Raw genomic sequence first — 17,337 nt, 5'->3', positions numbered from 1 at the left:
ATATTTTTGTTTTATTCCATGCAACTCTTCATTTTTTTGAATATTGGTGAATTATTAGATAAACATTTTAGAAGATTATTCTTTTGAGAGACTAAGAAAAAGAGAACTGATGCTTTTGTAAAAGCGTTGTTTGATCTGCCAGTCTTTTCCACCCTTAGTGACAAGATTAAAGAGGAAAAAGAAAGTCAAATTAAAAAAAAATATATATGCCCAAGAAACTCTTCCTATTGCAAGTAATTCTCCCCAATGATTTTGCCCAGGTTCACCTTTTCTAGCCAATGAAGATGGTGTACTCGGAGGTGTGATAGTTCTCCGCTCTTGCAGGTGTTCAGCAGAGTCTGAATCCTCACAGGAAAAACCAACTTTACTAGGTAAGGAATTCTTACTCATTTTTAATTCAGCTGGGTGTTAATTCAATGTGAAGGGTGAAATAAAATCTCTGTGCATGTTTGAAAGCCACAGAGGAAACAAAAAGGAATTGACATTGAAATAATAAAAATTTAGAAAGTGAAATAAGGAACAAACAAGGCTAATATTAATAAAACTCCAGAAAAGAGCATTCTTTCTGACTCATTATTTCTAATCAGAATTGTGATGCAGAGGGTTTTGTGGGATCCTTCTAAATCTATGGTATAGATATAATGCTTGTGGCGAGGCAGGATGTGTTCCTCATAGGAAAAATTGCATTTATGGGTGGGAGTAATGCATGTAGCTGTTTACTGTTTCTCAGTAGCTTCTTTATGAAAAATGCTTCCTAAAAAGTTCTTTATTCCTCCTTTTTGCAGAAGAAAATCTGTAAACTTGGAGGATACACTTAAAATTTATAAGGAAAGTAGTTCATGGTTGTTTATTCTTGGTAATGGCCAGGAAAATCGGTTTAGATAAGTCACAGTTTCTATTTGCATGTGCACCAAACAGGAGTTTCTGCTGCTCATACTGAAATCACCTGGACTTTGCCTCTATCAGTGGCTGGCTGGTTCCAAAAGGGCTTTACATCCCTTTATCCATGTTTCTGTCCTGGAAACACAATCCCTGTCTTGCTGCTTTATGACAGAAAAGTGCATTATGGAAAACTGTCACATAATTTGTGTGGGAGAAACAGATGGGAACTGGAGGCTTTAGTCTATGAGCAGAACAGGGTGGAAATACAACCCTGAGACAGTAAAGCCTCTTTAAGGGAAGGAATTTGGGGTTGGGGGCACATGAATTACTCCAGGATGACACTTGTGCCATCTCCTTTCCTGTGGTGCTCCTCAGATGTGGAGCTCTGTGCTTATTTATTGGGTCACATTGACCTGTCTAATACAGACTGGGGCTATGTTACCAGAATTAAAGTGTTTTTCCTTTTTATGATACTCTACTTTATTATTATTTACCCAATTGTGACATTATCTAGAGCAACAGCATCCTGCAACATAAATTCTATCCTTAAAAAAAGAGTTAAAAAAACGAAAATACAAGTCTGTTTAAGTGAGAACAAACAAGATCGACATAACCTTCAATTCCTGAGATTTGGAAATGAGAGAATTTTTTCTATTCATCCAATGCTTGTCATTCATATAAGAAATCATATTCTATTAATGATTCAGCATTTTTTCCTCAAAATTAATTAATAAAATCCCCATATACTGTACATCATAAGTAAAGACTATTTGTCCATTGATTTTTGGTTTTCTTTCCACTGAAATAAGACTGAGATTAGCTTTAACACAGTACTTTTTCTGTCCCATGGAAACTTCCTCCCTTGTAATGAATGCAGAGATAATACATAATTAAACATATGTAGTATTTGTGTTGTTTGGACTGAAAATAAGTTGGTTAATACTGAAAAACTTCATGTATGGAATAAGGAACGCCCATGTCTTTGTTACAGGAATCATCTTTATTTCTTTTCAATATTGAGAAAAATTACAAGGAAGTAACTTGTTAAATGGTTGAAAATATACTTATCTGAAGATGTTTCACATGTAATTTAGAATTTTCATTATAGTTCCCTATTTGTAGTGGCTAACAGTAACCAAGGTTTGTGCTAGTACAGGCTAGTTTTGGTAGTTATCAAAAGCCAAGATATAATATTTTCAGGGTATTTGGCCTGAACTGTTTACCAGCTTATCAAAATTGAAAGATGAGATTCAATTTGTTTTTTAGAAAAATGTTTTTTCACTGACAGTGGAGCCTTTGGGGGTGCCACAGAGAGGTTGGCCCCATTGACCACACATTGATTGTGCTGGATGTGTTTTACTCTCTGAAAGCTTTGTTTTCAGCTCTGGTGGTATCAGTCACAAATCTGTTACAGGGGAGCAGAGCACACACCTCAATGAAGTTCATTTTTCTTTTATGATGATATCTGCATATCTGTCAGAATCTTCAAGTCTTGCTGGGATCATCTAAGCTTTGATCTCCTGCTCTGGTTTAATTGCTATGCAAGGAGAAGTGGTTCAAAGGATAAGTGTGCTCAGCAGGCTGTGACCTTCATCAGCCACGTTAAAGGAATGTGAGGAATAGGAATGAGTAAAAGTTTTAAACCCATCTAGTGTGATGCTTCTTTGCAATATGAAAGTCACTGTCAAAAGAAATATGTGGAAATGTCTGTTCATGGAATCTTGTCTAATTCATGTTAGACACCTCCCATAATTCAGAGTTTGTGCTTCAGTGCATTTTAAAAAATCCTTTTACAGAATTCTGTGAAATGCCTTGAATTCTGATCAGCTATTTTTTTCCTTTCCCCTGTTCCAAATTATGGACTTCATGAGCACAAATAAAAATGACCAGGACAGACAGCAGGAAGAAAACAATGTGGCAATTTATAAAGCTACACTGATGGAAAGCTGAACATATGAACAATGTGCTCTTTGTCTGAATTTTGTGTTGCAGCTGAGTAGGAGTGTGTTTGTGTACATAAAGATACCTGCACATGTGCCAGGCAATTAAAGATTACTGGAACAGGCTCTTAAACAATTGATAAATCAGGACACTTTCAGACTTCAGGACAGCACATCACTGGAATAATTAACAATATATGTGAGTGGTGATTAGCATTCTTAAACATTATCACTGGAAGCATGCCAGTTGGTCATTAACACTGATATCCTAAATTAGCTGTGAGTGCAGTACCAGAGAGCTGGTGATGTATACCTGGTGCTGGAAGCACAGGTAATCAGACCTGAGAGTGCTTTGATAGGGGTTTCTTCTTCATTTTTCTTTCCTCTCTTACCTTTGGTGCTCCTTACCCTCTCCACAAAGAATGGGGGTGTTTGTAATTCAGCATACTTTTGAATCCAGGATATCCTCTAATTTTGCCAGAAATCTTTCTTTCTTATTGTGCATATTACTCTGATTCCATCAGACACCTCTCCTCCTTTTTCTGCAGGATAATTTTGCTTTTACCAGATGTCTTTCTTGCCTGCTCTATATCTTCAATTCCCATATTGCAGATTTGACTATTTCTGCATGTTTGCCTGTATCTTGCCTGGGCAGCTAAGCCACAAATCCCCTTTTACCTGTTGATAGTGGTCCATCTGGCTTATGCTGTTGCAGTGTGCATTTGTCTGGGCTCAAGGTAGGCAAAGGCGAGTTCTATCAGCTTTTACTGATGAGTGGAATAGGACACTGCTTTAGAAGTTGGTCCAGTTTTTAACTGCAGTTTCAGTTGATGTATTTCTCATCTTGGAGGCTCCCTATCATCCAAGTAACATTCTCATTCTGGGTAAAAGTTCTGCAGTGTGTGACACTGAATACTGGGGAAAATCTTGGTTGTTTGATAGCTTTTTCTTTTGAGATTTAATCACTTTTGTTCTTTGTTTTTTATCCTTGTTATATTTGTTCCTCAAGACACCAATATTGTTAAATTACATCTTGTATTTTAAACCAAGGCCTTTTTGTAACTTGTTGCATTTTCCTTTATAGTGGAATTTCTGTGGAGCCATACAACAGAGAGCATGTGTGTTGGATACATGTCTGCACAGGATGGCAAAGCTAAGGTAAGCCATGAGGAATAGGCTGTAATACAGTAGAACGAGTGCAGAGGCCAAGGAGAATTTGAATTAATGATAATGAAATATATAAGATATTTCTTTCTTGAAGAGAGCAGAAGAAGTAATAGTTGCATAAGCAGCTAAATGTGTCAATTGATTAGGCATTTCTAATTTCTTTATTTAATTGCAGCAGTTAACAGCCCTATACTAACATATGTTCCATGTCAGGATAAGGTGCCATGAGCACATGTCCATTCCCTCTGCTGACAGTAATTGCATTTGAATAACTTCATTCATCTTGATTCAGTTATGCTGGTACCATATTTTTCTGTGAGCATGTCTTCCTTCAGATAAAGCAATTGCACCATCAAGGAAGATATAAAACAAACTTCAAACAAGTTCCTAGAATAGCCTATATGATAAATATTTCCAATAGTGCCATCCTTATTTTCAGTTTCCTGGGGACTTATAATTGATTTTAAATGAGAGAAATTTTATGTTAAAATTGAGTTTAACAATGAAAACAGGAAAATTCTGTCACAGTAGGGATTACTCCTTGCATGTATGAGTGGATGAGCCATCCATTCTTGGGAAAAGAGCATGGAAGGGAGAAAAAGGAAAAAGGAGGGTACTGTAGTGTAGCAACTAAAGCATTTAGGAGAGATATTTGGAGAACAGGGATGAACTTGGGAGAAGCTGCAGCAGATACAGTCATGGTTTCTGTTGGCATCAGTGCAAAGGGGGATGTGACCAAGGTGTAATACAAGAATATACAAAAGAAGAAAATCAGCATCAGATATTTTACATAGCAAAACTGATGTGTCACTGTTTCAAGCACTGGAATGGATGAGTTCATCTTCAAGGCATAAAATGTGCAGGAAAAAAAAGGCAAGAATGCCCCAGAAAGACAAGAAAGATAACAAGCAGCTGATGAAGGAAGTGCTGGTAGAGGTGTAAGTGAAGTATTTGTGTCATTTTTGAATAACTTAGGTACAATTATTTCCAGATAGCTATATATGGAAGACAGTATGGTTTTACTTCTTTTCTTAATATTTATTTCAGATTTAGTTGAAATAAAGTCCAAACTGAAGTTAAAAGCTCAGATTGAACTGAATGAAACTAAAGCAAGTTCAACCACAGATGTTCTAGTATTTGCTAGTTAGCTTTAAAATTGTTGTCTTGCATTTGCACTGGAAGAATAACTGAGAATAAAGGATGTTAAATGTTTCCAGTGTGTACACCTGCCTGACTTACACTGTGAAGCTCAAAATGTTGATGTTTCTTCCTGGTAATGTCCAATTAATAAATAAATGCTAAATATGAAATCTGTCTGCTAATGAGTATTAACATGACAGTGCCATGCCCAGAGTTGCTTTCTTACTCACAGTTGCAACATTTGACATCTGGTGTGCATTGTTTTCATACTGCTGGTAAATTCTCCAGCTGGTAATCCTGATTGTGCTGACAGACACAGCTGCTCTTCTTGGTTCACTTTTAAATTATGTTTCTGACCTTCACTGAAGAGTTAATCCCCCTCCCTTTCTTCCTTCTTTGAGTCTGTGGCCACAAATGCTTTCCAGAGAAAAACCACAAACGCTTTTGCTGCTGACTTCTATTGATCAAAAAAAGTCTTCTGTCATAAAAGCTGGAATTTTGTTCTGCTACAACTAGGACTAAGTTATAGACGGAAAACTGGGCTTGAAATAGAACACAATGTATTGCAAGTGAAAAAAAAACCAACTCTTTTCTTTAATAGAGTGACTGTTTTGCTACAGTTAATTTTGAGTGCTTGCCATGAAAGAATAATGGGATAAGAGTTCATAAAAGTATAAAATATAACTTGTTTATGAGTACCATAGCAAAATGATTAGGCAGCAGCTTGTAAGGAAATATTTGCTTTCCTGTTTTTCTAGGGTGGTAAAGACTTTCAGGTTTTATTTCTTTCATCAGTCTAGGACTTGAGTTTTGTTCTTAAATGGAGGGGCTGTTGTAGTGGCTGATTTTTAACTGGTTCAATTTAATCAACTATTTGAATGAATATGAAACAAAAGCAAGACTTAACAAGTGAGGAGGTTTTTAATTATCTGCTGTTATGAACTAGACTAATACTAGAATCATATAAAGGGGTACATACTAAGGAGAAAAGGAGCCTGCTTTACTGTCTTAGTGTGATTCTTTGGGCAGGGGAGGCTAATGCAATTCATAATAGGACCTAGCAAATGGTGGTTCTGAACCCCAGATGGAAACTGTGGAGGTACAGGATGCCTTTCTTACAAGGCAAACATAAGGTAGATGCAACTCACCTGCAGACACTGGTGTGCTCAAAACATGGAGACAACCAGTTGTCTGCCAGCAACTCCTTAAAAGAGGAGTGGGACAGGAAAGTGGAATCAGACTTGAAGTGGTTTGTACACCCTGACCTGCTGGTGCTTCTGGCTTCTAGCAGTGTGAGCTCTCCAAGCATTAATTTGGAAGTACCGTTGCACCAGGGGTTTGTTTGCTCCTAATTTAGGCAAGACTGGGTTCTGCAGCTGGCCACTTAGCTCCAGATCAGACTGCCTGAACGTTGGCTCACCAGCACCAAATGGCTGAGCCTGCAAGAGCTGTGCCCTAATAGTGCTTTGATTTAAAGTATACTTTCTGAAAAGGTGTCCAGTCTTTTTTTTTAAACCAGGATGCCAATGGCCCAGAAAAGTCACCATTTCCTGTTGGATTAAAGTGTTTGGTTGAATGTTGCTTTAAAAATCCTGCATAGGCTTGCCCCATGAACTAAATTCACACCTTATTGCTGACAAAGTCAGCAACCTCTGGTTGTGTGTCCTATCAGCCCTTTCTTGATGCTGAAATTATTTCAGCTCCTCCCCCACTCATAGCACTGGAATTGTCATCCCCAGCACTTGCACAGTGAACGACCCAGTGGCTTCCCTCAGGTTCTTATGCCACAAGCAACTAATCAAGGCATATCTTAGCTGTTTCAACTGTGCTTTTCTTTTATTCTTGTCATCCTTCTCAACACAAGCAGTGTCATACTCACTTGATGCCAGCCTTAGTCTTAAATTGGATGTGGAAGGACACAAGCTTTCCATCTGAACTTTTTGGCTCTTTCCTATACTTCTTGAACTAACCTGCACCACCTGGTGCTGCACCTAACCCAGGCTGGTGCTTGGGAGCCTCAGTTATCATGAGCTTAAGGGGCAGATACACTCTGACTTAGGAGCTGCTGGAGTCACACCTCCTTCCTTAAGCAATACTGTGAGGGATTGTTTCAACATCAGCCCTGTTCTTTGGGAGATGAATGGGCTTCCCAAGATCTCTTGAAGCAAGGTCTTGTATCACCACCTCTGTGATGGTAGAATTATCACAGTAGTTGATGCTCAGCTCCTGTCTGCTAGTGAGGCTGCTGGAATATTCTGGGCTGCAGTGGAAGTTTATGGCTGCAGATGTGAGAATACATAGAAGCAGATAGAAAATACTAGTTTGTGGGTTCCCTCTGTACTCACACTGCTCCTTTTGGAACTGCTGCATCAACAAAGGTTATGACTTCTAGATTGGAGGACTGGGGGATTAAATAACTGCATGAACTGAGGAGGGTTTTTTTTGTTATTGTGTTGTTGACTCATGAATTACTTAATAGGAATTTAGGATCTTTGATAAGCAATTATTTCTTTTTCCAGTCTTCTCTTTCTGAGATACTAGTTGGTCTTCAGAACAACCTTCCAGATGTTTGGGTTTTTTTATGGCTCCATAATAGGTCTAACAACTGATAATAGCATCAGCTAAGAAGGTCACCCTGTTACCAGGGTTCTGACTTCTTTAACATTACTCTGGCAGGGTTCAGTCATTTCCTGTTTTCCTGAACTGACTGCATTATGTTCTGAGAGCTTAAGCATTTTTGTTGTCACCACTGGGGAAGTAGCTCTACTCTAAGGTGTTGCTTCTTGCATCTCTGTCCATACTGTCATGGATGAGGTGCAATACTTCAGGTCTTAATAGTTTATGCAGCATTTGGTAGAGCAATTTCAGTGTCAGTTTGCACAAAGGGCTTGCTGACCTTCTGCCATGTAATTTGGGATGGGAAGAAATAATTCCTTCAATTCACCCATAATGTGATTTTAGATTAAAATGAGGAGTAGGAAAAGAAGGATGTTAATGGTTAGGTTGCACAAGTTAATTGTCTTTTCTTAGTTACAAAGACTTCATATCTTCTTGTTCCATGCCTGCTTGCTCAATGGAGGATGCTTCAAAGGAAAAGAAATTCTTCAGTCTCAAATGGGAGTGCAGCATATGCCTGCAATGTGAGTTCACATACCAACGGCATCTCTTGAGGGTTCTGGCTATGGGTAGGCAGCCTTTGATTTAATGTTGTGTATCTGTGCATAATCAGACAGGAGCCCTTTTCTCTCAGCCAGGGTCTGCAGAGTATTTGTTTACTCAAGTCCTGCAGTATTCTGTGTGCAGAAAGTGTAAATGGCTGGGACACTTACTTTTTCCTGGATCTGACAAGTGTCTTGTCATGGTGTTTGAGAGTAGGTGGTGGTGGCTGATGTTTCTGCATGAAGACAGGTAATTCCTTGCTTTGTTTTTAATAGTGTTTGAAGTTAGAGTGCTTTTTTTCCAGTGCAAGATCCAGTCTCAATACGAAATATTGCAGTTTTGGTAATTTATTTTGTATAAGTAATTGAAATAATTTATCAGCTCCCTGCATTTCTTAGTATTTATAAATCTGCTGTATTGTCTCTATGAATGTTGCAAACTTTGGCAATTATTGTAAATGTTGCAATATTTTTGCATAGTAGTTCAGACTCATAGGTTTTAGTTTTTTTAACAGCTGGATGTCTTAGACAGCAAATTTAAAAAGCCCAGTTGCAATATTGAATTTAATCCAATTCAGTTGCCAGTTTAAATCTCTTTTTGGCAGCTATTCAGTTCTTATAACACGAACTGCTAAGCTTTATGTTATGGCAGGTTTTAATAATGCAAAGCTACATAAGCCATTCTTTCCATTCTCAAATGAACCAAATTCACATTACTTTACAAGACATGGTGCAGCAGTAGTGGAGAGTGTTGCATATTGCTGTGTTTGAAAACATCCATCAGCAGCAACTGCTGTCCACACCAAATGTTGTGGTTGCAATGTGCAAACAGAAACTTTTATCTTTGACAGTTAATTTCATTTGCCAGTATGAGCAAACATGGTGGACAGGGAGACCATCTCCAGTTCACTTTTCCTGTGGAGATGTAGGCTGTCATCATCAGATTTATTTGCCTTTCCTGATGCTGTAAAATTTAGCAAAAGTCCTTCCCTCTATGTTTGAAGTGATACATGTGACAAACACTGATTGTAGTGATTGTTGTTGGGTTTCTGAGGATGAGCTTCTGTATTTGACTTTGTGAGTGAAGGGTCTGTGAAAGCCCTTTGTCAGGAGAAGGGCAGTTTTCCAGTGCTCATTGGGTGAAGAAACACATCTTGGAAGAATCCTAACTCTAATTTGAAAATTAGTGGAAAAATTTACTGAGCCTGTTTAGTGAGCAGAAATACGAAGTCAAATAATTCAGTCATTCATTTCAGACTACAGAGACAGTCTTTTAACTTCATGAGACAGGAAAAGTATATGTCACTGTTCTACTTATTTTCTTTAATCTTCACTCTTGTCTGGAGACTGGGGAATCAGTCAGAAATTTTCATTTGAAAACTACTCTGTGCATACAGTGGACCATCCAGTTCTCTCATAAAAATAAGGTTTTTCTATTTGCTGGAAATAACCTTCAGTGCTAAGATACCAGTTAAAATGTTTGGCTCATAGACCTTCACGGAAATTAACTGGCTCTGAGATGAGAAGATAAGTTCGTTTTTGAGGTTGGGTTCTTGCATAAAGCCAGTAGTTTTGGAACTCTTCTTGGATTTGGCTGACAGAGTGGAATAGGGAAGATGGGACTGTGTTTGCAGGTATGCAAATATAAATGCAATAACCTGACTTAGTGCCTGTAATTCACAGTGATACAAATCACGTTTGAAGATTCATGACAGGGTTTTAGAATGCCCCTACAGAACCCTAGGGCACAGAGCTGATTAGATGATTGGTTGGTATGTGTCTTTAGTCTCTCTTGATACAGGTATGAGTGATTTAGTTAGACACATTAATAGTTTATAGTGATATAGTTAACCCACAGAATGAATTTGAGCTTAGAAAACTGTTAACTTTCTAAGCAACCTGTATGTAAAATCATTATTTTCAGTGCAGTGAGACCAGAAGTACCCCATCACTGTGTCTTTCTGTTGTTTCCCAACAAGGACAATAATCTGGAGCCTTTTTTTCTATTTTTTCCCCATTTTTTTTCCTTTGTTAAGGATTCACCAAACAAGATGCATGTGGCATTTTCTGATAGCAGCAGTTGCCAGTATTTCATGGGGCACTTTCTGCCATGCTACAGGTGTACATACAAACTGTGCTGGAGGAGAGATTACCAAGAGACAGAGCAGCAGGTTTGCTGCCAAAATGGCCTCTTACTGCTTAGAAAATAAATTCAGAACGTGTGGTCAGATGGTTCTGATGGTGGAAGTGTGTACCCAGCTAGAAGGCTCCAGATTTCTAAAGAATATGTGGGTTTGGTGGTACCCTTTTTTTCAGGGAGCAAAGTTGTAGAAAGCAATTTCCTTAAGGATATGATGTCCTTGGTCTTTCATTATATTTCATCTCTATAGTGTAATGAATGGAAAAAGTTTGTTTTATAAATTATTCTGTCTAAAGCACATCCTGAGTGTGTAATAAGAGTGCTAAACACATGAAGTACTCCCTAGATTTGCTTAGGAACTGAATGTGCTGCCATCTGGTAGTTGTACTCTGTCCTCTTGGCAGTGTTTGATTGATTTCAGCTTTCTCATGCAGCACTGTCTGTCTCTTGGCTTTGGTTTTATATATTCATTTTACAATGTATTTATGCTTTCAATGAAAGAAAATTTCTCTAAAGTTGTTGTGACAAACTGATACTTCTATGTGAATAGAAGGAGGAGACTAGCTCTTTAAAAGAAAACCTTTTATTTTGTTCCTTGGTCTCAAGGTTGTTTCAGAACCCTTGTCTATGAGACATGAAATAATTTAAGTCAAAAAGATGAAACCATGTATCATTCCTGTAATAGTTGTATTCTATATATTCTAGAGCAGAAAGACCTATTAGTTTTGTAAGCAGTGAGGAACTTTGCAGTGTGCATCAAAAAGCACTGGGGGAGAGTAACACTGCAGTGTCTGCAGCGCTGGGGCTGAGGGCGTCGGTAGTTCGTGCTGTTGGTTTGGTTAGGAGGGAAAGAGGGAAGCACTGTGTGTTTTGGATGTCAAGAACATGGAGCAAGAATCAGCATCTGAAGGTTGGTTAGCTCGTTTGGGCTTTATGGAGGGCTAGGAGACAAAAGACCAAATGTTTTTTCCAGCATTTACCTTTTTACCTGTGGAACTGTGGGCGAGAGATTGCTCCTGAAGGAAGCAGCAAAAATCTGTGGTGACTGACTGGTGTCCCAGATGGTGATACCTCATCTCCTGCTGGACCCTCACCAACCTTGCTTTTCTCTGGGAAAGCAAAGAAAATCAGGATATTCTTGGGACTGTAAAATGCCTAGATAAGAAGCTGAAGATATGAATAACTCCATCATTCTTAATCTACCATTCTTTGACATAAGCTTTCCTTAAAGAGAGGCTTCCGTGGAGTTTAGTGGAGGATTAATTCAGGAAAATTATTTTTTCCTTTTTTTTTTACTGGTCCCAGGCACAATTTCTTCCAGGTGTGGGTTCACTCAACTTGTAAATGAATTAGTATGTCAACTGACAGACTAATCAAGTTCAATTAAAACCTTTCCTGTCATTCTTTTCTGTTTGCTTTTTTATTTTTAAGTTTCAAGAATCTAAACCTAATTGACTATACAATCTGGACTTAATGTAAAATATGATGTTGGGATATAAAAATGTAACAAACTTTACAAATAAGTTCTGTGGTTCATTTAAAAATATTCAGCGTTCTTTGATGTTTCTTTTTATTTACTGGAGTTTGTTCTTATGGTTAAGAACAAGGGAGATATAATTGTAAGAATTTACTTGGGAGTTTTCTGAAGTTGTCTTGACATGGCAATGTTATCCTTTCAAATTATTTATTAAGTAACATCTTAAACATTATCATCTTAGATCTGCTTCATTTTTGTTCTACATAAGGCAGCCATTGGTGAAAGTAATAAAAAGTTGTCAGTGTAAACCAGATCTGTATTTACTCCATCACAGAAAGTATGCAAATAAACAGGATGCAAGTAAAGGCTTTGAGAAATGCTTTGTTATATGTGGTTTCAGTGTTTCTGTAAATGGAAATCTTCAGATTCTGGTGTATAGTGGTTTGGGGTCTTGTGTATGGGAAATGTGTTCCTCCTGACATAGGAAATGAGGTTTTCTAGAGGAAATGTGTTCTGGGCAGCTATTTAAGCATAGCTACTTGCTAAAGTATTAATTGATATGACTACCTGCTTATCCCCTCTTGTACATTTTCCTTCCTTTTCTCAAAAACTTATTAGGATTAACTTAGTGCTTTGCTCTGACTGCAATACCTCACTTAACAACCAGTAACATTCTTCTCTGAGGAAACAAATTTGCTACCATGCCCATCAAACTGCTACTTTTATACTGTCATCCTTTTCATTTAGAAATTCTCATAAACCTGGAAAGATATCATGGATCTGTCAGTCATAGACTTTCTTCCACTTAATTTTCTTCCTTTTAATTTTTTTTTTTTTTTTATTAAATTTACGAAATGACATCTACAGAGAAATTGTCAGTTACATTTTGGGGAAAATGGTAAGATTTGAAAGGAATATTTTCTTGGAATGATAAATCACAATTGTAACTGAAATTATTCTGAAAGTAGGGACATGCTCATGTATCAAAATAAATTCTGGAAAGCCAGAGATCAAAGTTGTAGCAATAAAATGAAATCATTTAAATGTTTTAAATTAAATCTTATTCTGTGATTTAACTGAAACCTAAGTGCAGGCACCAGGATACCCTTATCAAGAAAGGAATTAGAAGAAGCTGCCTGAGACAAAATGTTTCTTCAGTGTAATGAACTGAGTCTAGAGTCTCAAATCACCTTCTGCTCAAGTGATGCAAACTTTCCTTACTCAACTCTAACATTTGTGCTTTTTGTGACACCCTGTTGTGTCATTGCAGGTTAGACATTTTGCAACAACTAAATCTTTTAAATGGGATAGTGTATGTACAGACAAATATGTGGTGGGCTGCACTTACAGGAAACTGTAGTTTCTAAATGCCAGCAACATCAGTTGTGAGCTTTATACCATAGCAGGAATAATTTCTAGTTCCAATTTAATGTAACTTGAGCAGTTTTCATGGTGTAAAAACATGTGCAAATGGGGATAAAAATTCATTACTCTTAACAGTGAGTCAAAGTATCTTTTCAGAAGTGGTAAAACATACCCCAGTATATAAAGGATCACTAACAGATTTTTAGGGTCACTGAGTTACAATTCACTTATAAACTGGAGTTTTGTGCACACAGACAAACGTACCCACTTTCTGGCTGAAAAATTCTCAAAGGCTTTTTAAAACTTTCTGTGGAAAAGATGCCTATTGGAAGAAACACAATTGTTCTTTGGGTTCATTTATTTGGTAGTTGGCAACAGGAAGTCTTTGGAGTTTTTTAGGTGGATGGGTAGGTATTTTATGCAGAGAAATTCCTTCCTTGCATCCTGATCATTGCAGTTGCCTTATGCTCTGAAGTGTTAGTTTGTCAAATATTTAATTCTGTCTGAGGTTTCTCAAAGGTGTATTTCTGTATGCGGTAGGAAAGACTTCTGAATCTCCCTAAGAAATAGACCTATAAACCAGGAAATGCCAGAATTATTTTCTTTTGTCTTCATTCTGAGTATTTCTACATTCAGTGCATTGATGCATCCAGTTTACCTTTTCCATGCATCTGTCATAGTCTTTCTCTTCATGTGTTAAACATTAATGCAAACAAGATAGAAAAATAATCTCAGTCGCTTTTCAAGTTGCTTTGTAGTTTGTCCTCAGACTACAGTGAGGGAACAGGTTAATTGTTCAATACTTACAGGCTAACTTTGTCCTGCATAATTTTGCCTTTTCTCAGTCCATAATATTCTCTTGACTTTTCCACAGACTCACATTTCAAGACTTCCACCTGGAGCTGTGGCAGGACAGTCCGTGGCAATAGAAGGAGGAGTTTGCAGGCTGGAGAGTCCAGAAAGCAGCTGATTCTTCACTTCATTGCAAAGAATGTGAATGACTTTTTGTACAATAAGGGTTTTTTTTTGTGTTTTAACAGATGTTGGAAATTCTGCTTTTGTTTTATACTCCGTATTGCAACCATGTGCACCATGACTTGAGACAAGTGCTGCTGTAGTTTATGTTCTCACTCTGTGAATGGGGGTTGTGTGCATGTTCATTTTGTCTCACAAATAAAATAGGAACTCACCCCAGCTGTGCGAAGATCACGTACGATTAATGATTGAGTTTTCGTTTTTTTGTGTTGAAAAAGAACCAAAAGTTAAGAAAAAAATTATTTAAAGATATGCTCACAATTGTCATTCATATTCTATCTAAATTTAAATGTGACAGGCCTTTGAAGTGGCTTTACAATTATGCAAAAAATGATTATGGTTTTTAAGTTTCTCAGTGGTTTAAGGAAATCCAGAGGTGATTTAAACATGAATTGTTTTTTTCCTCTCCAATAAGGAGGATTATTTTTTTTTTTTTTTGGTTCAAAGAATGGTTTCAGTGAAACAAACTAGAGCAAAATTAAGGCTCAAATTGTTTTTAAATAGTCTTATAGGTCATATCTGTGTTCCCAAACCAAGATGTTAATAGCTCCAAGCTGTATGTATTGCAAAAAGCTATATGAAGATAACGTATCGTTACGCAGTCTTTATGTATAATGGAATATTACAGTGTAAATAAGAAAACAAAGTTTATGGAAAGATTCGATATTATTCTTCACTTCTGCTTTAAATCTATTTTTAAGAGAGGTACAGAAATGAGCATATTACTGGATGCAAAGTGCAATGTGTATTAGGTGGCTGGTGGGAGGTCTGAGACTGAGCTTTCGTGTTGGTAAAGCAACTTCCTCGAGTCCAGCCGCAGCATGGGTATTTATATAACTGTGTGTAATGTATGTACTGTGCATAAATTTACTGTAACTCTTTTGATACCTTCCACAAACCTGCAGTGTAAAACAATGTAATCCTTGTCTGCCTTGTGAAGAAGCATTGGCAGCTGAACTGTCATTTGTCACCAGTTTGGCTATGTGAGCCTAAGGTTGCCCAAGTCTTAAAGTTCTGACGTACAACCTTCCACTCAGTCCTTTTTCCTTCACAGCACTGGCAGCAATAGAAGACTTTTGTAATTGATTCATTGTCCTGATAAGTATGCCAAAGAGAAACTAAAATAGTTCATCTTTTTCCCTGGTGGATATTTGATAATTCTGTTTTCAGAAATAGTGGATGAATAGCTATTCAGACTGTATTCGCTTAATCAGGCATTGTACTTGCCTGTTTTGTAATGTTGTGCCTGCCTATAACAGACATACTTGACTGATGAAATTGTTATATTGATTGTAGTATCAATCTTTCATGGAAAAAAATAAATTTTTTTTAACAGCCTGAGTTCATTTTCACTATTATACTACAGCATACTTTGAGATACTGTCATCTGTGTGTGGATTTTTAAATTGTGACTTCAGTGTAGCCCTATAGTTGAAGATATTCCAATACAGTTCTGTAAATAATATAAAACAGCAGCTTTCCAGATTGCACAACAACTATGTGGAATGTACCTGTCTTAAAATAGTTTGTGCTGAAATACAGTTCTTGAGGTTGGATCCTCAGTGGTACACTCATGGTCTGAGGAAATGAAGGACTGTCCTGCAGCACTCCAGAAATGATGCAGCAGAAGCTGTGTTGTCACAGCCCTTAGAACTGCTCTGATGTGGTTAATTATTCACTGATTCTGTGGATCCTTCACTGGGCAGTGAGTGAAAAGTTGAAGATGATGTATATGGGTTTGTGCATATCCAACTTGGAAAATGGCCTTGTTATTAGAAAAGCTAAAGGAACAGTGTTAGCCTGCTTTTACTCTAAAAGTGCTTATCTCTACTGACATCATAGAAATTTTGGCATAAATTCACTCTTTCATGCCATAAGTGTGGCATAATGCTTTGTAAAATGTAAATTGATGAATTGTTTCTTCCCCTTAGTTGCTTAATCTCTCTTTTTGGAGGTTTGGATCCAGCGTAGGATTTTTGCAGTTTGTTTTTACTTTACTTTTGTGTCTATACAATACCCCAGTGATTTTTTTTTTCTTCTTTTTGGTGCAGAGTTCTCTACCTAAGGTACATATGAGAAGAAAACTGTCTTAACATGCTTGAATTTTGGTATCAGCAATTTTGAAGACTGTGAAGAGCAGAATTTCCTATCAAACTCCCACTTAAACCAATGAAATACCTTACACTACTTGAATTATGGGTCTAATTGTGCTACTAGTTCTATTTTGAGCTTAAAAGAGGCTTATGAAATATAAATGGTGAGGAGGGACACTGCAATGACGTGGTCTGTAAGCCCTGTGAGTGATGAGTAACCACTGGCATAAGCAGATACAGCCCAAGAGGAAATTACACAGCTGACAGCAATAGCTGCTGAAATTATAAAGGGTGAGCAAGTGAAATACATAGAAATAAAATTTGAATGCTGTTGATTTTATACTCAAACACACAATTACATGGCCTAGAGGATTTTGTAGCAGACAGGTCGGTGCCAGAGTAGTCCTATTCAGTCTTCAGCCATAATACATTTTCTTGCTTAAAGTTTCTATTAGGTCAAACCAAACCTGACATGTAACCCATTTTTTATCTTATTTTGCTCTTGTGCCTTTACAGCATGAGCCTTCAATGAGTGATTTCAAAGGGATCCAACTGAGCAAGTTATGGAAGACAGGCTTGTTACACTAAAATATCTTAAGAGGTGATTTGAATTCCAGTTGTGGGGTTTTTTGGTTGGTTGGTTTGGGGTTTTTTAAATAAAGACTCGTTACAGTTTTTATATTCTGTACATATGAAGACTGTGCTTTTCTGCTTGTGAATTAACTTCTGGAAATGCTGTGGCATATGAGAGATTTGACTGAGGTGGAGGAGAGGACCTGATTTAGAGCAACTGCAGACATTCACCTGTAAATGTGAGTATGTCCTGTAAAGGATAGTACAGAAGGTGCTGTGAAAAGAAGGAAGCCTAAAAGAAAATCAAGCTGGTAATAAATCTGGGGTTACTAGCAAGGTTAGGGTAACTGCTAATTGTTACTTAAAA

At 37.4% G+C, this 17,337-nt stretch overlaps 1 protein-coding gene across 7 annotated transcripts in view; it reads left to right on the top strand.

Moving 5' to 3' along the window:
• Positions 1–15,645, top strand: part of TASP1 (taspase 1) — a 77,954-nt gene extending 62,309 nt beyond the window's left edge. For 4 of the 7 annotated variants that reach the window (XM_033513192.1, XM_033513194.1, XM_033513193.1 and 1 more), the window contains 4 exons: positions 261–371; positions 3,907–3,980; positions 8,209–8,269; positions 14,144–15,645. In XM_033513192.1, the coding sequence (XP_033369083.1) occupies positions 261–371; positions 3,907–3,980; positions 8,209–8,269; positions 14,144–14,370 (473 nt within the window). In that variant the 3' untranslated portion in view covers positions 14,371–15,645. Of the gene's footprint in view, positions 1–260; positions 372–3,906; positions 3,981–8,208; positions 8,270–14,143 lie in introns of those variants that run through there. The other 3 variants (XM_033513195.1, XM_015622365.3, XM_033513198.1) reach the window with 2 other exon arrangements.
• The last annotated feature ends 1,692 nt before the right edge of the window (positions 15,646–17,337 follow it).

The sequence above is a fragment of the Parus major genome, chromosome 3 (assembly GCF_001522545.3).
Source record: "Parus major isolate Abel chromosome 3, Parus_major1.1, whole genome shotgun sequence".
NCBI lineage: Eukaryota > Metazoa > Chordata > Aves > Passeriformes > Paridae > Parus > Parus major.
This window is presented reverse-complemented; position numbering and strand designations above follow the sequence as displayed.